Source organism: Misgurnus anguillicaudatus, chromosome 16 (assembly GCF_027580225.2).
Source record: "Misgurnus anguillicaudatus chromosome 16, ASM2758022v2, whole genome shotgun sequence".
Taxonomy (NCBI): Eukaryota; Metazoa; Chordata; class Actinopteri; order Cypriniformes; family Cobitidae; genus Misgurnus; species Misgurnus anguillicaudatus.
This window is the reverse complement of record NC_073352.2, coordinates 21,401,315-21,425,479: the sequence shown is the minus strand read 5'-3', so window position 1 is coordinate 21,425,479 and position 24,165 is coordinate 21,401,315. Positions and strand designations below refer to the sequence as shown.

At 40.2% G+C, this 24,165-nt stretch overlaps 1 protein-coding gene across 1 annotated transcript; it reads left to right on the top strand.

Annotated features, from left to right (window-relative positions):
• Positions 1-15,264: 15,264 nt before the first annotated feature.
• Positions 15,265-18,693, top strand: LOC141350051 (zinc finger BED domain-containing protein 4-like). The gene is made up of 2 exons (XM_073854341.1): positions 15,265-17,077; positions 17,174-18,693. The coding sequence occupies exons 1-2, from the start codon at positions 15,518-15,520 to the stop codon at positions 17,456-17,458; spliced, it is 1,845 nt and encodes a 614-aa protein (XP_073710442.1). The 5' UTR covers positions 15,265-15,517; the 3' UTR covers positions 17,459-18,693.
• Positions 18,694-24,165: the final 5,472 nt, after the last annotated feature.

The following is a 24,165-nucleotide window of genomic DNA, read 5'->3' as shown; positions in this document are numbered from 1 at the left end:
GCAAGCGGAGCATGTCCCTCCCACGAAAGCCGCCTCAGCGTGCTGGAGACCCAGACACGAGAGACAACGATCGTGTCCATCACGAGGACCCATATATTTGCCGCATCCAGGAGTCGAACACGGACGGAAAGACATCTTTAAAAAGACGCTTAACGCCCGTGAGCAGTGAACGGCTGTCTTTAAAAAGACGCAAGTTCAACTGCAGCTCTTTTAGGGAAATCACTCTTTCAGATGTGTAGTTGATGAAGCACACAGGGAGGAGAACGCACACACTCAACTAAAGAGAGTGAAAGTGATCACGAAGATCAAAAGATGGTGGAAACACTATGCAAGCCCCGCTGTGGTGCCTTCGCCCAACCAACTAGCACGCAGAGATCTATTCCAGATAGAGAGATAAGCAGCTTCTCGTGAGCAGTTTAGTCTGCCAGCTTTCGAAGCTAAAAAGCTGATTTGATAACTGCACCTGCCGCTCATTAAATACCTATGCGGCGGGGCGGCGCCGGCAGATGCAATTATCTGCATGCCAAGTTCATTGGCGTTTTAAAGGTTTCTCGAAGCAGATAGGTCACCCGCGAAGCGGTTCCCAATTCGTCGGTCACGACGTGACGTCGTAGTGACCGACTGAAAGGGAACTACAGTGATGGACACTGAAATTTTGACAATGGATCGTGTCTTGACTTTTTGACTCATTTAGAAGCGTCTCTTGACTGCTTCAGAATGGAAGTCAAGGGCCATGCACAAACATGTCATTAAAACAACACTTAACGTTCATTTTCGTGGTGTTTGTTGATGATTAAAAACAAGTAGCGAAATACAGTTTCTATCATGTTTTATTTGGCATTTTGTAAAATTCCATTAACTTCTCTTGGAATACTCATTGCTCGCTGATATATCACTCCGCCGCCGGAAACGGAAAAGGGGTCTGTTTACATGTGGTTGTAATTTTTTCACTCGGTTTCTCCGAAATGTTCCCATATTTGATGGCTCAGTGACCAGCCTTAGGTTTGAAGTTGAGCTTGATTGTGACTGTCTATACGCTAGACACCGAGATCCATTCAGCGTCCTTGTACGGCAAAGTAGTTGTCGCCATCAAGTGGTCGGGAGTGTGCTAACGCGTCAGACTCAAATATAGAGCGGAAGTATATACGCGGTTGTGAGGTATCTAAACAAATAGTTCCACTATAGCAAATAACACGGATTGAATTCATACATTGCGCCAATATATTTGTTTTTAATCATCAACGAACACCATGAACCACTCGGTGAGTAGTACAGTTTTAAAAATGAACGCTAAGTGATGTTTTAATGACATGTTTGTTCATGGCCCCTGACTTCCATTCTGAAGCAGTCAAGAGGTGCTTTTAAACGAGTCAAAAAGTCAAGACATGGCCCATTGTCAAAATTTCAGTGTCCATCACTGTAGTTCATCCAAAACAAACCAGAAATGAGACTCAAAGTGTTAAATACCGGAATTATCCTTTAACTAATGTAAGACTTGAAAACAAGTCTTTATATGCAATTTTAAGTTAATTATATAATAATCATGATAACTAAATATATTTCATATTTACTTTAAACTGAATACATTTTGTACCTATACTGGCAATTAGATGTTCTTGTTTTCAAGCAGAAAGTTTGTACAAATTTGTTTGGCCAATGCTTAAATCTAAAAAAAAGTATTCTGCAAGTAATCTTAGAAAAAAACGTCTCGGGTTACGTATGTAACCCTTGTTCCCTGAGAAGGGAACGAGACGCTGCGTCGCCATAGAGACGCTTTGGGAACGCCTTCAGGTGTGAGTGCGTCTGAATGTGTATGTCAAATCCAACCAATGGTGGGGCGTGACGTCACCGGCGGGGTGACGCAGGAGCCGGAAAGCATAAAAGGCGACGTACAACCACGCCCCCACTATCCGAAATATTGCCGAAGACGGCTTACAGGTACGCAGGAAGTATGGCAAAGGAGACGCAGGGTCTCGTTCCCTTCTCAGGGAACAAGGGTTACATACGTAACCCGAGACGTTCCCTTTCGAGGGAACTCGCGCTGCGTCGCCATAGAGACGCTTTGGGAACGCTATACCCAATCCGCCAGACTACGAGTGCCTGTCTGTGTGTAAAAAGCACAACTAAGACCTAAGCACCAAAGATCCAGGAGTAGGAGTAAGATCCAACTCATAGAACTGTACAAAAGTGAGCGGTGAGGACCAGCCTGCCGCATCACAGACATCCTGAACAGAGGCACCTGCCCACAGGGCTTTAGATGCTGCCATACCTCTAGTTGAATGCGCTCTGACGGTTAAAGGAGAGGGCCGTCCAGAGGCTTCATAAGCAAAAGAGATAGCCTCGACTATCCATTTACTCAAAGTTTGCTTTGCGGCCGGGAAACCTTTCCGGCCCGAACCAAAGCACAAAAATAACTGCTCTGCTTTCCTGAACTCCGCTGTTCTGAGCACATACATGTCCAGCGCTCGTACTGGACAGAGTAAGTTAAGCTTTCTTTGGCTCGCGTCCTTAAATGGTGGAGGGCAGAACGCCTGCAAGACTATGGGGCGTGGTATGTTGCTCAAAACTTTCGGAACATAACCCGACCTAGGGTATAGAAAAGCCTTTACCATGCCTGGAGCGAACTCGAGACAGGTTGGCGAAACTGAGAGAGCCTCTAAATCTCCTACCCTCTTAAGGGAGGTAATAGCTAGGAGAAAAATAGTTTTTAGTGTAAGGAATTTCTCAGACACTGTATCCAACGGCTCAAAAGGTGCCCCAGATAAACCCTCCAGCACCACAGACAGATCCCATGCAGGGATCCTAGAATGACTCGCTGGCCTCAGCCTCCAAGTGGCATGCAGGAAATGCATAACAAGTTGGTCTTTATCTAATGAGTGACCATCCACTAAGGCGTGGAAAGCAGATATAGCTGCCACATAAACCTTAATGGTAGAAGGAGACAGCCCTGTTGCGAACCGTTCCTGTAAGAATTCCAGAACTGAACCTACTGGGCAGTTAACTGGATCATATAAGTGCTTTCTGCACCATGTAACAAAGAGTTTCCACTTAAATGCGTATAATTTCCTGGTGGAGGGAGCTCTGGAATGCAAAATAGTCTGCACAACATCAGCTGAGAGGCCTGCTTCTATGAGTCTGTCCCCCTCAGAGGCCAGACCCACAAACTCATTCGCTCTGGGCAGGGGTGAAACACAGTGCCCCTCGCCTGAGACAACAGATCCCTCCTGATCGGCACCTGAAATGGGGAGCCGTCTAGAAGAGAGACCAAGTTCGAAAACCATACTCGGGCCGGCCAACACGGGGCTACAAGCAACAGCTGGGCCTTCTGTTGGCGGACCCTCTCCAGAACTCCCGGGAGCAGAGCGATTGGGGGAAAGGCATACAGGAGGCCCTCGGGCCAGTCCTGTACCATGGCATCCAGGCCGAGCGGGGCTGGATGAATGAGAGAAAACCAGAGAGGACAATGTGAGTTCTCCTGAGTTGCAAACAGGTCGGCTTTCGCTTGGCCGAACCTGAGCCAAATCTGCTCCACCACGTCCGGGTGGAGTCTCCATTCCCCCGGGCTCAACGTCTGCCTCGACAGAACGTCCGCTCCGATATTTTGTACACCTGGGATGTATATATATATATATATATTCTACCAGTAATGTAAGAAAAAAATAAACGAAATGTACACTCTAAAAAATATTGGGTTGTTTTTAACCCAGGGTTTAACTACTGGGTTGTTTTAACATGGTTGATTAACAATAACCCAGCAGTTGGGTAAAAACAACCCATTATTTGGGTCATTTTTAACCCAGAAATGTGTTCTGTCCAATAGTTACCCAGCCCTGGGTTAAAAACAACACAACATTTTTTAGATTGTAAGAAAACATGTCCTTAAATGCAATTTTGGAAAACAAAACAAAAATACTGCTTGCTTAGTACACAGTGTGATGAATTAAAATAGCATTCTGTTTATCAAACTCTCACAGCTAGTATTTTGTAAGAAATGTGACCCAGCTATTATTGCAAGATGGCAAACAATCTTTGATCTCCAAAATTGAATGAAGGAACATTGCAATTAGTATGACTGAGGTAACCAAATGTTAATGGACTACATTACACTCCTTGCTACTTACAACAAATGAACCAGACACTAACAGCATTTTGCATTAGCCTTGTCATTATTGTTATGTACACCAAACACACTCCATCTCCCTACCTCTTTTTCCAGTAAAATGGGAACAGAGAGAAAAATAAATAAAACTAATTTTAGATCTTGTCAAGTACACGTTCAGAGAAACACACTTTTATAAAACCACAGTAAATATCTCATGAAACAGTGACTAAAGCCCAATTTAAAGGATACTAATCAGTCTCTGTCATTTTATATTGGGCAAGCTTACTAAACACAGACTATTTCATCTGCTTTGCTCTCTCGGGCCAGAAATGTCCATACTTGTTTTATTTAGAGAATCTGTTGTGTGCATGGGTCCAGGCTGAAAAAATATACACTCACGTTGTACGAATGAACACATCCATTTGATGTATTGTTTGTTTGTACTTCCAGGCTTGCCCGTCTGCTGTGAGTGCCTGTGTCCATTTGTCTTAATAAACTTGCTGCTGCAAATTAAGACTTCCATCTGCTGGAGGTCATATCTGTATTTGTCATCCTCTCTCGAGACATAGGATACATTATCCCATCGCGTTTCAGCTCAAGACATGCGTCACATGACAATGTTGCAAAATCTATGCCGTACAATGGCAGGAATATTTCTCCCGCTGTGCAGATTCCATCAAATGCAAGAGATGGGAAAAAAACGTGTTTCAATGGATGATGGGGGAAAATGCTAGACACCTACCAACATCTCCGGCTCATAAATTCCAGCAAGGACCAAGGTTTTAAAAAGTCAATAGTGACTGGCACACACATACACCCTAAAATGATGCATCAGCAAAATACGCAGATGTGTGCTGTCAAAATATAAATCACCAATCACTGCACAACATAAACACAAGTGCCAGGCCAGCAGAAAGTGAGAATGGGAATATATGAACGGGAGATTTCAAGAGAGGCTAGACCAGGAAATAGGACTGACTCAGACATACTTAGGCACAAACCACATAATTAAATGCACAGTATAATTTATGACAAGGATTAATTATGGTGGGCAGTGAATTTAAGGATCATGTTTTGCCCAAAGCCACACTGCTCGAGTGAAATGCCCTGTTTGAATTTGTCACTTTATGGTGAAGTATTTTCAACATGATCTCACAAAGTTCCGTGGGATAGTCACAGATTTTTTTGCTAATTTTTCCGTGGCATTCTCACGGATCTCCACATTTTTCTGTGGCCCTGCCACGGACTGTCTTTTTCCATGCCATTCTCCCGGATTGGTTACTCAACTGCTTTTTCCTATTTCAAACCATTTGCGCTTCGGTTTAGGGTAAGATTTGATGTTTGCGTTAGTATGTCACTTTAACTATTGGTTTATACTATTTTTTCTAAAATTTATTCTTATATATTTTCTAAACTTTAAACAATTGTCGCCTGTCGTTGGGATTAGAGTTGGGTTTGGGTAAGGATGTCATTTCATGTAAATGTAAACCTAAACCGAAGCGACAATGTAAAGAAAATAGGACAAAACAGTTGAGTAACCAATCCGTGAGAATGCCACGGAAAAATGAGCAAAGAATTCCGTGACTATCCCATGGAAATTCGTGAGATCAGTATTTTAGACAAAAGGATATGGAGAAATGCAAGTGGAATTGTTGTTAAGTTGTCAAGTGTAATATCCCTACTGAAAAATCCAGCATAAGCTGTTGAGCTGGTTTTAGCTCGTCTCTCGGCTTGGTTTTAGCTAGTATTGCTGGTGTAGAAAGCTAGTCTAGCTGTGTTTTGGTCACTTTTTAAGCTGGTCTAGCTGTGTTTTGGTCCCTTTCTAAGCAGGTCTCGCTGGACCAGTGGCGGCTCGTGACTGCACTTCCGAGGATGCGCTAATTCATAATAAATGTTCAGATTGTCACGTGTGTGGTTCCCTTTTCCAAAATATGTGTCATGGGTGTGGAGAGATCCTGTGTGCATCACGTGTTTTGTCAAAATAAGTGCCTGCTGGAGACGCGTCAAAACCGTTTATGATAAAAGAGACGCTCGCGTTCCCTAAATACACGCAACACACTCACTTTACAGTATACTCTGATTACGCATGAGATTGTGCGAATATCTGGCACACGCGTGCGTCTCCTTTCAAGTTCAAGTTCAAGGCAGCAGGCACTTATTTTGGCATGACACGTGATGCACACACGGTCTCTCAAAGCGCAGAACACATATTTTGAAATGACGAACCACACACATGACAAGCTACATACATGTTGTGATGAACTTCGCATCGTGAGCTTCAAAAAAAGAAGTCAGCAGCCGCCACTGCGCTGGACTTAGCTGGTCAGGCTGGAAGACCAGCTGCCCCACCAGCTTAACCAGCTTTGCCAGGCTGGGAGGACCAGCAACTGCCATCTTAAACCAACTAAAACCAGCTACCAGCTTATCCTGGTCTTGGCTGGATTTTTCAGGAGGGATCTTTTATAATGTGTATAAAGAGAACTTAAATAATGATCAAGCTCCCATTTAATATTTAAAATGATATTACTTAAGCCCTTCATTTAATTTCAAAGTAACTTCTTTGCTCGCTAATGCTTGCAGCTTAACATCTATCGCAACAACATGGCTTGCAGAAAATACAAAGGGGAAAAAATCAGAATAGAAAGCGGCCATGCATTCTAGTTTGGTGTGAGGTTTGTTATTTTTAGCCAAAGCAGCAATAATTACCCTAGCAATGTCTAACAAAATTGTTCAGGCTCGGCTAAGCAATTAGGCTAGGCAGAGTGGCTAATGGACAGAGAATTACACAGACCTTTCCCCCATTAGCTTCCATTTACACCAGGAAATTCACTGTGAGTACAGGCCAGACATGACTTCCAAAGTAGATTAGGTTCTCTTTTCTCCAACTCTCCCTTTTTTAGGCTCACATGTGTGTTTTTAACAGTTAATTTACTCTTTTTCCAGTAGGCTAGGTTCACTGATGTAATTCATGTAGGCTCCGTGTGTCACTTTACTTTATGTACTACAGTGTGAAATAGGAAGAAAAGACTAAATATGAGCAAACAAATAATTTCAACCCAGACAAAATAGAAAGTAAGACCTAAGAAAAATATTGTTTGTCTATATTTACCTGTGAGCATATGTGCTTGTCCATTTCGGTGAAACACACATTTCAAGTGAGGAACCTTATTGGGGTTATAATGTTTCTAGTCGCACTAAAAAACGCATTCTGAGACTGGTAGCGCAGATTGATACTTTTTTGCAACCTTGAGTGATCAAGAGAGAATATTTTGTATTATTGTTCTGCCCCCAAGCCAGCGGGTCATCGCTAGCTGGGTTTCTATCTAAATCTGAATCTTTCCAAAATTTACAAAAAAGAAAAACAAAGAAATGCGAACTACACTCTTAGAACGGGGGCCCGTTTCAATAAGGAGGTTCAACCAACTCCGAGTTTAAACTTGAACTCTGAGTTGATTTACTCTGAGATAGTAAACTCCGAGTTTTCGGTTACAGAATCGCTGATCTGAGATAGTTCAATCGACTTATCGTAGGTTAACTCTGAGTTAAGCGCGTGCATAACCACAATGAAAAGCCATCATCAATGGAGCTCAGATAGTACGATTTAGTTACCATGGCAACAGCAAATGACAAAGAGGTCTTAATCATTTTTACTACTAAAACTGAAAGTGTTACTGCAAGTGTACAGCAACTACGAGCATATATTTTAAAGAAAAGAGTTGTTTTTGTAAATTGCTACTCTAGTAAATGCGTACATTTAATTTAAAATATCCGAAGTAAATAAACTGAGGACTGGACATTATTATATTAATTTACATGCAGATGCAATCCCATGGACAAAAAGATGACAGCAGCTCAGCTAAAAATGAAATTAAGCATAATACTTTGTCATATAAGGCTACGAACTTTACAAATGTTTGTCATGAATAAAACAAAAAATCACCCAGCCGGGATTCGAACTCCGATCGCCGATGGTACGTCTGGCCCAACTACTACACACAGCACTACCCACTAGACCAGCGTTAATGATGAGTAGATACGTAAGAAATGTCAAGGCAACTGTATAAATGTAAGAGCACCACAAAGACTGATATTAGTCATATAATGATATTTATATATCTTAAATGACTGCAAAAAATAATAATTGCGCTCACATAAATGTAAGCGGATATGACAAAAAACACTCGGGGTCTCAAAATCCTCTCGGGACATAAGTTAAATTTAATTTCTACAAATAATGCAACATCATCATCTACAAGATTCTCTATAAAAGTACATGACATTTTAGTCACTAAGATGATCTATGCACCCAAGTATATCATAGCTTTACAAGTCATTTCAATTTACTGTTTTAATTTTTTTTTTGTTGAAAGTTTAGTGTAATATATAAATATATAAAGTAGTAAGTTAAAATGGTTTGCACTGGCAATTTAATTATAACTTAAAGGCAGCTAAATTTTTTTTTACATTGTACATGATAAAAATGTGCACAATGAATGAATGTACTAAAGCAACTAACAAGATTAAACACCGCTACTCCTTTAAAAATGGGGAGGAGACCACAAGAAACTCAGAGTTTACAGGATAAAACCTGCTCCCGACCAGGTTAGGTTCAGAGAGTATGTTACTCCGGAAACAGACTCTGAGTATAAGTTACCTCTCCTTCTGAAACAGGCTTGACTTACCCCGCTGTCTCAGGTTTAACCTACCTCCCTTTTTGAAACGGAAAACTCAGAGTTTCCCTTATTTCAGGGTTAACAAACTCAGAGTTGGCACTTAACCACCTTTCTGAAACGGGCCCCGGATGTGTTAAAAACAACATTAAATGCATTGTCACAGAATCCACCCATCTCTGTGTTATTATTGAAACAACACATTTTGTGTTTTATTTTAACACAAATTAACACAAAATGAAACATAATGTGTTAAAAGCTTAATACAAAAAGATATGTAAAAAATTTATACATCTATTTTAATAGAGCTGCATGATTAATCGTTAAAAGATCATTATCTTGATTCAACCCCCCAAACGATCTTAATCCAGCATTTCAATGATTCAGGTTATTATATTTTCAAGGAGGAAAGACACAGTCTCATCAGTTTTCTTGACAACACACAATCACACCGGCCACAATGACGTCTTGACGTCACATTTATTGTGTTCTAGTGGGCTTGAAGATTATGCGTGCATGTAGATTTATTTACCCGATGGACGTTCACACCGCCAGCGAGAGCATCAAAAAACACTTTGACGCTCGAATGCATTCTCTGGAATCCTCTTAAGTGGAGGTTTCCGCCTTCCGGTTTATTGCCGCCGATCACCGCGTCATAGCTCATTACAATAAAGTAATGTCAATCCATGTGGCTGCAATTTGCACCAAAACGCATTCGTATGTATATTTTAATTTTTTTCTTTAAATAAAATGAATACATATCACTCTACAATTAACATGAACTGAATTTAAAGATTATCTACACTTATCTGAAACTTTCAGAAGCATAAATCTTTGCACCTGTAAAAACTAATATTAAACTAATGTTCAGGGGTTGTACATCTTTAAAATTAACAAAGTTCTTGAGAATCGTGATCTTTATTTTAAGCAAAAGAATCGTGATTCTCATTTTATACAAAATCACGCAGCTCTACTTTCTAAGAGTGTAGGTGCATTTCCATCAAGTTGTTTAAGACAGTGGTTCCCAAACTTTTTCAGCGTGCGGCCCCCCTTTTGTACGGTGCATTCCTTCACGGCCCCCCAAAGAAAATTTGTGACAAAAAACTGTTCTAATACTCAAAATTTTAATACAAAAAAACCATTAAATTATACAAAAAAGTAGTGCTTTTGGTTAGTAGCCTTATCTTTTTTTAGGCTTAATTACACAGAATTCATGATAAATTATTGTATTTTATAAAATGTCATAAAACTGGGGCCCTCCTGGCACCATCTCACGGCCCCCCTGGGGGCCCCGGCACCCAGTTTGAAAACCACTGGTTTAAGCGAATGATGGTCAGAAGAAGAAATGCAGCAAGGGCATTGCGACGTCGAGCCCCATATATGGTAAAGACAACAACAGCGGAAACAGCTAGATGGTCAGTCGCATGGGTTTAACTCGTCAATTGAGAGAAAACGCTTTCCTTCCAATAATGAGCATTTCCAGCTTTCCACAGTACCGCTATTCCGCAACTTATAAAACCCGGAAGTATCGCCCTAGGGCGAACAGCTGTATGTCCGTGTAAGTTTTGAGGATCGCTATGAATCTGATCTCTATCAAAAGTCCTTCACAAAAATGGAATTATCTCAGGTTTGGTGATTTTAAAGAAACATACCCATATTTGAGAGGTAATAAAAAGAGAACTAATGAACGTATGATGAAACAGGGTTTCTTTTGGGAAACAAAGGGTCTGTTCTTTCATTTGAAAGGCATTAAACTTTTCTGAAAATCATGAAAAATGCTGGCAACTCTTTTTAAAAAACGTTGGCGGGGAAAGAGTTAATGTTACCTACATCAGAATTTATGCGGCAAATACTTTTCTAGTTCCTATTATTCGCATAAGATAAAAACCAACTCAAGTGAGCAGAAAACTTTTTTGCGAATTAAGGGATTTTTATAAAAAATTTGGCGTTTCCATTACTCGTTTTTGATCCGATACCTCAAAATCCCCATGAAATCATGGTGATGGAAACAGTTATCAGTTGTCTCCCCTTACAAACAGCGCAACTCTGAGTCTGTTGGCCATTTGCGTTCACACAAACTTGAAGACATCACGCTGGGCGAGATTGTCCTTTATATATTTTCATAGTTTGTGACGTGCACACCGCCGCGGGTCGCACTTCACCACCGCGATGGCATTGTGGTGTGGTGGTCACAGCCCTAAAATTTCTAAGCAAAATATAAGTCAACATCAAAGTTAAATCTGAGCCAGTTCAGAGAGGCATACATCAAAGAAGATTTCAATTTTTAACCTTCATTTAAACTTTACATGAATCCTCACTGTCTCCAGCCATTAGGGACTGTCAAATCAGATGTGACATCTCTGGTAGATGGCAAATCCACCAGAATATTTAAATCATCCTTCAGACTTCAAGACCTAACTTGCCGGGGTCTGCCTGGCTAGCTGACGACTTTGACAATTAATTTGTGTCGTCCAGATTACACTATCAACAATTCCAACCCCACCGCTTACATAAAATGCCACATACTCTGCCCATGTGTGGAGAAATATAAGATTACACAACCTGATCTTACGAGAATTTTTACATATTTTACATACTATTATCATAAAAAACAAAAACAAAACCCTACCACTAACCCCAACATCACAGTGGTCCTACGAATTAAAATGAAATAGCCACCTTGTAAAATACGTATGAATTGCCATGAGATAGCAATAGATTACACAGAGTAGCCAGGGGCGTCATGCACCAATTTTTTTTAAGGGGGCACAGTGTCAACAGCTCACAGAAATTTGTGCATACACAGACATCAAACGAAATATTATAGAGTTTTCAGTCTTTTCCATGGCACTTACATATCTAACAATCTGAAAACCCCTGCTTTCATGCAAAAACCTCCAAAATAAAAGTAATGACTAACTTTCATATCAAATACTATTCAATCGGAATAATGGCACATTTGCATCATATTTACATCTGAAACGGCATGTTTTATTTATTTAAGTCTTAATGGCTTGTTTAATTGTGTCATTAATGCATTTTGCACAACAACTGCATTATCATATAAAATTAATGTAATTTTAAATCCATAAAGTAAACAACGAAAATGACATAAGCTATAGCCACGTGATTGATTTTAATGTTCAATAATGATTTTAAAAAATATGTTTAGATAAAATTATTAGAGGAACGGATTAAATTTTTGCATTAAATTTTACCTCATATGTGAGCATGTGAGATTCCGCGCCCGCGTGAACTCTGGCGAACTTTGGCGTTGTGCCAAGAAGATGAATCTCTACTAATATATAACGTTGAGACGGTCACATTTAAAACCATACATTTTCTACACAAAGGAGGTTAACTGCACATTACCGTACTGGGGTTTGGAAATGTTGTGAGCGTTTCTAACACGTTTTAATTCCTCAGATAGCCAAATGCAGCAGCAAACCAGCAACAGGAGAGAGCTCGTGAGCGCGCCCAGACGCTGATGACGTCTGCGACTGCGTTGACTGCAGCACCAGCTGCCGCCAGAATAAAAGTAATGTAACATGATCAAAACACTATCAAAACGGCGAAAATCTCCGAAAAGTGACAAGGATGCAGCACAGAATGTATAATAGTGAGCATATTAATTAGATTAAAAGTCAAATAACAGATTAATGGATTTTGATTTATTTGATTTTGAGGTTGGATGCAAAATCCATTGGCTCAAAAAAACCAAGGGGGCACGTGCCCCCTTAGTTTGAATGGGCATGACGCCTCTGAGAGTAGCCTATATTTTGAATTAATACAAATGTGTGTGTGTGAGGGAGAGAGTATATGCAAGAGATAAAGGAACAGAGAGAAATTGATGAGGGGGTTCTGGTGGCTTTGTCCCATCTGGTTTGTTTCAGAGGATGAGGACTCTCATCGTTCTCTGGAAGTTAATGATTTCACTCAACTCTCCAAGCTTAATTTGCTAAATGAATTCAGATATCTCTTCTCTGGGACGGCTGTATGAAGAGGAGAGTAGATTACCCCTTGACCTGCTGAGGTACAAGCAATTAAAGAAGCGTCACGTCAGTCTGTCAAGACGAAACACAAAGGCTCAAGACACCTATCCCAGTTAGAGGCCTCAACTCTTTAATAAAGAAAGTTTGGTATACTTGTCAAGAATCTAATGGCTCCTGTTACATTGGGTAATTGGGAATTAGGCTATGTATATTGAGAGCGAACCCCCCCCCCCATTTACTACCCATCCATTAGTCTTGCCTTCTCATATCATCCTACCAGTATAATGAACAGTAGCTCAAACAATAAGAAATGAATACAGAGCAAATAAATAGATCAAGCAGATAAATAGAGAGATAAGACATGCAGTGTGCATTTAAAGTACGTGTGTTACAGTGATTCGAATAATAAAAAGTGAATAAGTACAAATCAACTAATCCTTTGTTGATTATATTGTTAACCAAAGTCAATAAACATATATTAAATGCTTCCTGTAGTATTTGTGAGCTATTAGCATTAATGCAGTCATTAACCTCTCGCTAATCAGGCACGCAAACCCACAAGATTTTAATCCGAATTAAAACATGTAATCAACAGCCCAATTATACAATTCAATCTCATGGCAACATGGTGAATCTGGGACATTTCGGATTTACAAGAGAAAAAAAGAGAGCTCTGAATGGGGTTAAGCACAGAGGCGCAACTCTTTTTTTAAGGGGAGATGGATAAGCACTGAGATAATTAGGAAAAGAACGTGGAAGAGAAATCAATCCGGTGTTTTCGTTTGATGTGCTATCAGACTCGGGCTGTCTGCGGTGATATGATCTGACTTATAATCGATAATGATTGTGCGTCGGGATTCTCTGCTGTAACCAATGCTCTCACCACTGTTAGTGCAGGTACAGTCATGGCACATCAAAGTCAATGGTTGAGGTTTGTCAAAATGCTCGGGGGGCATCAGGGATGCAGAGTCCCGCTTGGATGCACAAGATTCGCAAACATATGCTCAGATACTGATGCCATGATCAGTGTTGTATGATTTATGAACCATTTACCTATTATGTAGGCTATTACAGGCATCATACGTACCCACCATTGAAACAATACATGTATCGCACCTGTCAAAAAATTTCACGACACGCACAACAGAAGCTGATGACACGGGTATCATGAGAACAGCGTCCCTTTAAGGCAAGAATTACTGTAAGCGAGACTGAAAACACAGCCTGGAAAAGCTGACTGAAGAAAATAATTAATGTCATGTCAAATCAACCGTGAAGTATAAAACTGCTAGCTCTGTCTTTAGCTGGTGCATGTCTGTTCAACATAAGCCACAGATAGGGATGTAAATCCACCAACAGGAATTTTTTTTCCAGTGTATGACCTTTGAAAGTTTTTCCATGCACATGGAATGCTTCATAACTTTTAAATATCTTTAACCCCATTTTATTTGTTCTGGACACCACTGCTGAAATGTAAATATCTCTGCACGGTTTCATGTATTTCAATCCATAAATGCAATCCATTGGTCCCAGTTAAATGTTTTATACTGTAGTGCAACTGTGATAAATGTTTGTGAGCTGGAACGCACACCTGAGCAACTGTAAATTATTTACTATTGTTGGGAGAAGGTCTCGGTAAAGTATAGAGTGTAAAATTGACAAACAGGATAAGCTGAAGGTCAAATCAATGAGCACCATGCTCATAATAGACCTCAGATATAGAGTACAAGAAGGCGGAACTGAACAATTTGTTGCTTGACTCTGGCTGCACTGGATGTGTTGGCGTAACAGCAAACGTTTAATTTTTGGCTGACCCATTCAGCAGTTTCTTCTGTGTAAAATGTAAGACTTGTCCATACTGTTAATAAATGGATTTAGGAGGCTGCATTTACCTGTGGTAAAAATATATATATTTGCCCTTTTCTGCTTCTTCGTCACTTATGTTCAATCGACTGAATATTATATGTAGAAACAGGATTTATTTCTCTCTTTTTCTCTTTTAAAGGTCACGTTTTTCCTGATCCTATTTTTTAAACCCTACTTAGTGTGTAATGTTGCTATAATAACATTAATAATAGCATAAATACCACCGTTTTGGACTACAGTCCTCTACTTCCTGCTTTAAGGACGTCAGTAGAACAGTTTTTTGACTAAACTCCGCACACAGGAATACGTCAGTCGCCAGCTAAGCTAACGGCAAGCTAAGCAGGAAGACATCAGCCCGTTTTTAGGACAGTAAAAACAGATAAGCAAATAGTGTGAAAAATAACACGTTTTTTTTTAAATGGCCACAAACGGATTAACTGTATTCTCTAAAAACAACAAATTCCCACCGTGTTTGAAGATTAGTGGACAAAGCAGACATCTACATAAGCACAATTTGTTGGTATGTTCTAAATATAGAAGGGCAGTAACATTAAAACAGTACTGCAGCTTACATCTTTTCCAATTTTATGCAAAAAAAAGTTTCTCTTTTTCTCTCTACATATTATTATTATTATTAGGGATGCACGATATTTATCGGACAGATAAATTATCGGCCGATATGGGCGGGACTGACGTCATTTTTATCGATCCGATAAACAACTGAAATCCGATAACTACATCCGATACAGTACGATTGCTGGTAAATCAATAAATCTGTCTGCTTTATCCTCTTTCCGGAACTGACTACACCTCAAACTGTCGCGCTCATTATGCGCTCATTACGCGCTCAACTGTCGCGCTTACCACGTCATCATCTGTAAACAAACATGTCTTCGCCGGTCTGGAAGTTTTTCTCGGTGGCAGTGGAGGACAATGCTTTTGCTATTTGCAAAAAATGTTCAGCAAGGGTTCCGAGAGGAGGAAAAAATTCGTCCTCTTTCAACACATCCAATCTTATATCGCACTTGAGAGGTCGTCATCGCGGCGAAGATGTACTGAAAGAATACGAAGCCGCGGCAGCTGCAGCTAAAGTTAAGAGCGCGAAGGCTAAAACACCGAGCGTCATTGTACCCATTCAGCGAGCATTTGAAAATGCTAAAAAGTTTTCCAGAGACAGCGAAAAGGCAAAAGCTATAAACGATAAAGTGATCGAGTTTATAGTCCTCGACGACCAACCTTTCTCCGTAGTAGAGGATCTGGGTTTTCGCGGATTAGTACAGCATTTGGAGCCACGTTACACCCTTCCAAGCCGCCGCTTCTTCTCTGATGTTTCCCTCCCTGCTTTGTATGAGTCAGTCGCCACACACATTCATAATTTGATCGACAAAAATGGACTACACATAAGTTTCACCACGGACATCTGGACATCTGATGTTAGTCCGGTGAGTATGCTTAGTTTAACGGCTCAGTGGTTTGATGAACATTTTAACATGCAGAAAGTTCTGCTGCACGCACAGGAGTGCTCCGGATCGCATACCGGGGCAATGATATGCGAAGCTTTTGAAGCAATGTTAGAACGGTGGAGTATAACAAAAGACAGAGTGCATGTTGTCCTTCGGGATAATGCACGCAATATCATCAAGGCCATGCAGGACTGTGAGCTTGCAAGCTTGGGGTGTATGGCACACACCTTACAGCTCGCGGTAAACGAGGCTGTGCTGAGCCAGAGAAGCATAACAGACTGTATTTCGATCTGCAGAAAGATGGTAGGTCACTTCAAACATTCACAAGTTGCCACCTCCCGTCTGCAAGACTTGCAAAAACAACTGGGCATGAAAGAGATGAGGCTTCAACAAGACGTGCCCACGAGATGGAACAGCACGTTCTATATGCTGAGAAGTTTGTTGGATCAGAGGCGAGCCCTTGCAGCATATGCGGTAGATTTTCAATTACCTGCTTTTTTGAGCATACAACAATGGACATTAATTGAAAACATGATGACCATTCTTGACCCATGTGAACAGCTGACAAGAGACATCAGCTCATCTACAGCCACAGTAGCTGATGTGATCCCCTCCATTGTAGCATTAAAACGTCTGTTAAACAAGACTGTTGCAACAGATCATGGAGTTAAAACTTCAAAGACCACTCTACTGCAAGCCATAGAACAGCGATTCAGTCATATCTATGGAGAGCCCCTGTTTTATCTTGCTACAATCTTGGACCCCAGGTATAAGGACTGCTATTTTGACCAACCAATGAAAAGAGAAGTAACAGAAAAATTGCAGACCATGATGAGCTGTGCATCAGAGAATGTGGATGAACCAAAAGTTAAAAAGACCAAGACAGATGGTGGCAATGTTTCCTTGCTGGCAATGTATGAAGAAATCCTTCAAGAAAACTATGATGTCACGAAAGAGATGACCCAAAGCCGAACAGAGGGGCAGGTAATTAAATTGTTTATCTAAGTTAGGTTTATTTGTCTCTAAAAATAGACCAAAATGTAACAGCCTAATTTTTTCTTTGTTCATTGTCTACTTTAGATAAACATGTACCTCTCGGAGCCCCCAATTCCTAGATCAGAGAGCCCTTTGGAATACTGGAAACGCAACAAATCCCAGTTCCCAGACCTTGCTTCACTTGCAAGGAAATACCTGTCAGCCCCTTGCACCAGCATTGACAGTGAACGCTTATTTTCTGCTGCTGCAAATGTTATGGATGAAAAAAGAAACCGAATTGGATGTGAGAAGGCAGAGATGCTTTTGTTTATCAAAAAAAATCTGCCACTAATGCCTAATGTAACAAATAGAAAAGATGATGGACATTAAACAGAGAAGTGAAAAAAGGTTGAGACAGGTTGAGTAGTGCAAATTGGAAATCAAATTATTATTGTTTATATTTTTTATGTTAAACTATATCATTTCTATGCCCGATGCACTTCATTTTTGTTAAGCATGCACTTCTGTTTTTTACAAGGTTGACATATGTCAATGCATTTTATTTATTTAATTATTTTTATTTTTTATATTTGAAAAACATGTCACCCTCATGCGGTAGAATAGATGCATTTCTTGTTTGTTATGCGTGAAATACTTATGTTAATGACTAATGAGTTGTTAATTGCAGACCAGAGTTCCATGACAGGTTTTGTTAAACCCTTTCTGTCACACAGTATTGTGGTGCCTTACACACAATAACATTTGATAAGTCAGGCCTGATGTTTGCTGTTAAGGCCAGAGCTGCTAAAATATCAGTTTTATTAGTGCACTTTTGTTTTTAAGATGTATTTAAGGTTGACAAATGTTAATGAATTGTATTTATTTTTTAGTTTAAAAAGGATACCTACCTCACCCTCATGCACTAAAGGTAGAATAGATGCATTTCTTGTTTGTTATGTGTGAAATACTTATGTTAATGACTAATAAGTTGTTAATTGCAGACCAGAGTTCCATGACAGGTTCTGTTAAACCCTTTCTGTCACACAGTATTGTGGTGCCTTACACACAATAACATTTGATAAGTAAGGCCTGATGTTTGCTGTTAAGGCCAGTGCTGCAAAAATATCAGTTTTATCAGTGCACTTTTGTTTTTAAGATGTATTTAAGGTTGACAAATGTTAATGAATTTTATTTTATGTTTAAAGACATATATACCTACCTCATCCTCATGCACTAAAGGTGGGATATATTAATTTCTTGTTTGTTATACAAAAACTTCAACTTAAAGTAATTTAATTGCAGATAAGCCATAGTACTGTTAAACCCTTTCTGTTACTAAGTATTGTGGTGTATTGCACAAAAAATAAAAAGTGGAAGAGTCAAGGAGTACTAATGTTTGCTGTTATAGTTGTGCCAGAACACTAAAATATCAGTTTCATCAGTGCTTTCATCTTGGAATTTTTTATTCTCGTAGGAGCACAATCTGAAAGTTATTTCGAACATTATAATGTAAAAAATTGCACTTACTGGTTATCGGTATCTGTATCGGTATCGGCTATTAAGATGACTTAATTATCGGTTATCGGTATCGGTCAAATTTTCTCTTATCGTGCATCCCTAATTATTATTATTATTATTATTATTATTATTATTATTTTGACTATTTGAACACATACACAGGAGCAAATATTTGAAAATTGACAAGACATAAGATGAGGGCACAGTCTCACACAACTAAAATAACAGGCCAGTGAGGAATAGAGCATATGCACTGATGTCACAACATAAAACAAACATAAACTGCAGGATACAGTAACTTGGAAATGGCATTCAGGTGTGTTTGATTAGGGTTGGAGCTAGGGATGCATCAAATGTTCGGCAACCGAAAAACTAATTTTCGGTGTTTGGCCGAACAAGTGAAAAGGCAGAATAAATTTTACAAAATAATGAGGTCTTTGATGACGCAATCAAATAAACTGTAAAAATGGTTGGGTTATTTATAGGTAAATATTGGACAGAACACACTGCTGGGTTAAAATCGACCCAATGCTGGGTTGTTTTAACCCAACTGCTGGGTTATTATACCCCATGGTTGCATAACCATAACCCAACATTGCGTTTTTTTTAACCCAGCATGTGTTCTGTCAAATATTTACCCATTATGAGTCAAAAATAACCCAGCCATTTTTAGAGTGTTCAAGAAAGACGCAAAAACATAAAGCACTATAAGTTTCATTTATCATTTAAAATCAAGAAATCCTGAACACCATGCAGCGTATGTGTCACGCACGGGATGAAGACACTGAAGACAAATTACAAAAGGACATATAACTTTAATGAAACTCAGGAACATACATGAACGTGCTCACAATAGACAATACCGGACCAAGCCTGCAACTCATTAGGGGAATAAATACACAGGGCTACAGGCGGAGACAATCAAGGTAATGGGGTGATGATTACACACAGGTGAAAACACTATACACGATGAAAACTAAACACAAGACAATAGCCATTTCTCAATGTCAAGGAAGGATCATTGGAAGCCAGAATTTCGAGGATGCTATGTCATCGGTGTCCGTCGAAGGACTGTTCCAATGTCGAGGATCCTCGGAATTTCAGCCAAGGACTGAGTCCTTCTTTCGAGAAATATCCCATATACAGGAAAGGATGCATATGTGTATCTGAAATCACCCACAATCCTATGCGCACAGCACCGAAAGCACACCGTTCATTGACGCAATGACGCAATGTGGTGCACTTGCTAGCCTGTTCCATTTAACGTGTTCTCCGAATGCTTAAGAGGAGCCTCGCCTAGTCTCTGAAGGAAGTGACTTGCAAGGACTAGTCCTGCCAAGGAAGTATCATTGACATTGAGAAACGGCCATTGACGGTCCTCACAGTACCCCCCCCCCCAAGGTGCATCCCGTAACTAAAACACAGAAGAGGTGGGAGGGAGGGAACAAACAACAAAGTCCAAACAAATGAAGAAAGGGAGGAGTCAGGTGTAAGTCCCAGAGCTTATAATAAACAAGTTGTTTGATATTCGGCCTTCGGCTTTCATTTTATTCAGCTTCGGCCAATAATTTTCCTTTTGGTACATCCCTAGTCGGAGCTAAACTTTGCAGGACAGTGGCCCTCCAGGACCAGGAATGCCCACCCCTGATTTATGAACTACGGTTTTACAAATGAAATAAAAAACATGGTTCCTATATCCTATACCACAATAAACCATGGTTTTGACACAGTAGCAATATTGTAATAATATTTTTTAGAGAAACTATGGATTTAGAAGTTAGAAATGGTAATTAATACACCAGAAAATCAGGGTTACACGTTTGGTTAATTTTATGGGCTGATGGCACACCTGCACTACACAACAAAATATAATAAGAGAATCCAATTTTATCATGATGCACTCGCTCTTATGCTGCCCCAAAACCTGTTGTGGATTAATAATACTAATAATAATTCCTTACATTTCTATAGCGCTTTTCTCAGTACTCAAAGCGCTTTACATATGAACGGGGGAATCTCCTCAACCACCACCAATATGCAGCATCCACCTGGATAATGCGACGGCAGCCATATTGTGCCAGAACGCCCACCACACACCAGCTTATTAGTGGAGAGGAGATAGAGTGATATAGCCAATTAGTATGAGGGATGATTAGTAGGCCAATGGGCAAGTTTGGCGAGGATGCCGGGGCACACCCCTACTCTTTTTGAAGGACATCCTGGGATTTTTAATGACCACAGAGAGTCAGGACCTCAGTTTAAAGTCTCATCCTAAGGACGGTGCTTTTTTGACAGTATAGTGTCCCCATCACTACACTGGGGTGTTAGGACCCACACAGACCACATGGTGAGCATCCCCTGCTGGTCTCACTAACACCACTACCAGCAGCAACCTGGTTTTACCAGGTGGTCTCCCATCCAAATACTGACCAGGCTCAGCCCTGCTTAGCTTCAGTTGGCAAGCTGTCTTGCTCCACACGATAAAGAGAGTAATTATCAAGATCCAGAAAGATCCTAAAAAGCATTGTATTATATTAAATTTCTCTGAAGTTCAAGCTAAAGGTTTGAGGTTTAAAAAAAATGTTGCAAGATGCCTTTCTTCTATCCGGGCACTCAAGTCTGACATCCGATTTGTCACGGGTATGAGAGTATCTTCTGTCAGTTTTATTACGAATTTTAAACAATAAATACCACATTGGCGCTCTTTAATGGCGCGATGTGTGATTGACTGGAACGCATTATTATCAAAAGTACATTGAAACTTGTATAAAGTATCTTTGAAGTAAGCTAATCACAAACGTGTGTGGTTGGTCCTTGTAACCAGCGATGAGACCTTGTATCATCTTACAAATCTTAATCCATCCGAATGTGCCTACTACGCAAAAATCATCCTGAGAGATGTTTTCTTCAGATGTTTTCTATTACATGGATGGATGGTCAAGTGACATAGGTACTGTACGATGTGATTCATTACATTTTCTTGAATTATATTAGGTAAACGAACATACAGGTCACATGACAGCCTGTGAATGGCGGATGTCAGCAAGTAGCTACACTCACTATGGCCGAAGTACTTAATTAAATGCAGTAGCATATAACAGAAAGTATGCGATATTTATATGATTTTTTAAATAATTTAAACTTAGTAAATGATTAATATATATATACTTGTTAAATAACTTTTAAATAATTACACTGCAAAACTCATTAAACTGAAAATATGCAGAGCTCTTCCACCTGCTTATTTGTATGTAGGCTACTGATGTGCCAAATTGAAATGGCCAAAAGGAAAACAGGTCATGTTTGTGCATTTTATCGCCAGTTTACCACGAGAGTGACAATATGACAATAAATTAAGAGGGAATTGTATGTGTGTGCCTGTCTCATCCCCCTTCAGGGACAGAAATTTAAAGGATCAGTGGATCAAATCATTAAAATAAAATCCCCTCATCTCTGCTTGGGTTCCTCCTCATTCCTGTTTACCCCATGCATGAAGGAAAGAGTTAATTACTGGGGTTTTAGTCATTGCAGTAGTATGGCTCCACACTAATGTATTTCCCTGATTCTGTCATCTGTATCCTGTCAGTGCAGCAAATTACACCCATGAAAAGCTAAAACACATTTAATATCTATGTTTACAAAAGTTAATAAGTATTTGCTCAGTGTGTGCTACCAAATCGTGGTCTCATTTCAGTTGATTTCGATTTTTGTGCCTTGAAAAGAAACAAATCTTATATGCCTTACAAATCTTATATGCCTTACTGTTTCTGATGTTTTTAGTTTAATGCATTTTGTAACCTTTTTGTATTTCAGTCGCTTACAGTACTGCATTTTAATATGTACTTCTGTTGCTGTTTTTGCTAAGTGTAACCCCGGATTTCCACCGACTGCAGAACGGCTGCGGATCCGTCAATCCAGTCAATCGGTTTCCATTCAAGTCAATGTGTGTATTTCCACTGACTGCGTTCCGAATCCGTCACAGCTCCGGCCATCCGCAGCCCTCCGGAACAAATACGCAGAGCTCCTATTTTGGACAGATGCCGGACAGCTCCGCAGGGCGGAGCCATGACTATATCGCGTGAACATATCTGAATTCGCGAGATCTCGTGTTGTGATCTGGGCTGGTCCAGCAAAACGTCATAATTTAATGTCATAATGGGCGGAGACAGAACTAGATATCGCGCGATCATCACGTGAATTTGCAAGACCTCATGGGTCCTCGTCACTTCGGCACGCAGCCGCTCTGCAACAAATATGGAACTGGTGGGTATTGGGGGACGGCGGAGTGCGGAGCCGTAACGCAGCGGTTTTGTATGTATACTTTATTTATATAGTCTTACTAATGTCTATTGTTATAGTTTTTTTTTTAATACCAGTCATGAGCCACACTCCAAAATCCATTGTATATAAAGCTATACAATGACAATAACGGCGATTCAGTTTTGCTTAATCATATGCTTCTCTACATAAAGTGCAAGAGTACGTGGACATACAAACCAGTCGCTCCTGGTTAGCATTACCGGGCAAACCTGCCTCGCCAATTACCCTTTCTAATGCCACCGACGTCTCCATAGTCAGCCCATTTGTTCACTTCACACAGCCAGTCCTGATGGGAGATTAGGGTTGAATAATAACCCAGAGAGGAGGCCATCTCTATTCCATTCCAAAAGGTCCACATCCATTTTCCCTGTCGCTGGGCTGGGGTGAGCCCTGGGGGCTGTTGTTTTGTTTATACTGATGTAGCTGTCCCTTGCTTCATTATTAAAGCCCTTTCTCTGATGGCATTTCCAGTAAAAGGAGCCGTCTGTGGACATGAAGGGTATGGAAGACAAAATGATATGTTTAAGGTTTTTGGTCTGTATCTGTTAGGAAAAGTAGGATGGTAAAACACAGGCCACTGTAATGAGTCCATATATCTGTAATGATAGATATCAAGAGAGAGATTCTGCTCTGCATTTTATGTCCAGACATTTTGGTGCTCAAGTGAGGTTTTCATGGACTCCCGCATATACGTGCCTAGAACTTATAATGCGTCAGATGCCGACTTTCGTACGTTTTCCTTTCCGAAATGAAACCGCAATCATCCCAGTGAAAAACAAAGAGAGTTCCCTTCTGTGCAGTAATGATGCAACGCCTTTTTTCGGGACAGTCTGGATTAGCGCAGTGTGACTAGAGACGTTTCCACTTCGTCACTACCTGTTAAGGTGCATGTTAATGTCTGAGCTAACCCTCTCAATCTTTCACAATGCTTCAAATCCACTTCAAGCAAACTTGCATGTGTCTTGCTTTATATTTCGCCCAAGGTATTTAGCATCTTGCCTTATACTTGCATCATCAGTTCTCTATTTCTCTCTCTCTCATCCTCAAACACGCTCTCTCTCATCTTTCACACCATAGCATTCAGATCGTATTCATCAACCTCAGTGAGAGCCTCTCCAAACAGATAACAATGGGCACGTTGGGAGTTGCCTACGACATGAGACTATTGTTCTCTTCTTTATACAAGGTGACCTCCATCAAACCAAAAATACAGTCAAGTGTGCCGCAAAAATGCACACAATAGAGCAGTCTGCAGTTTA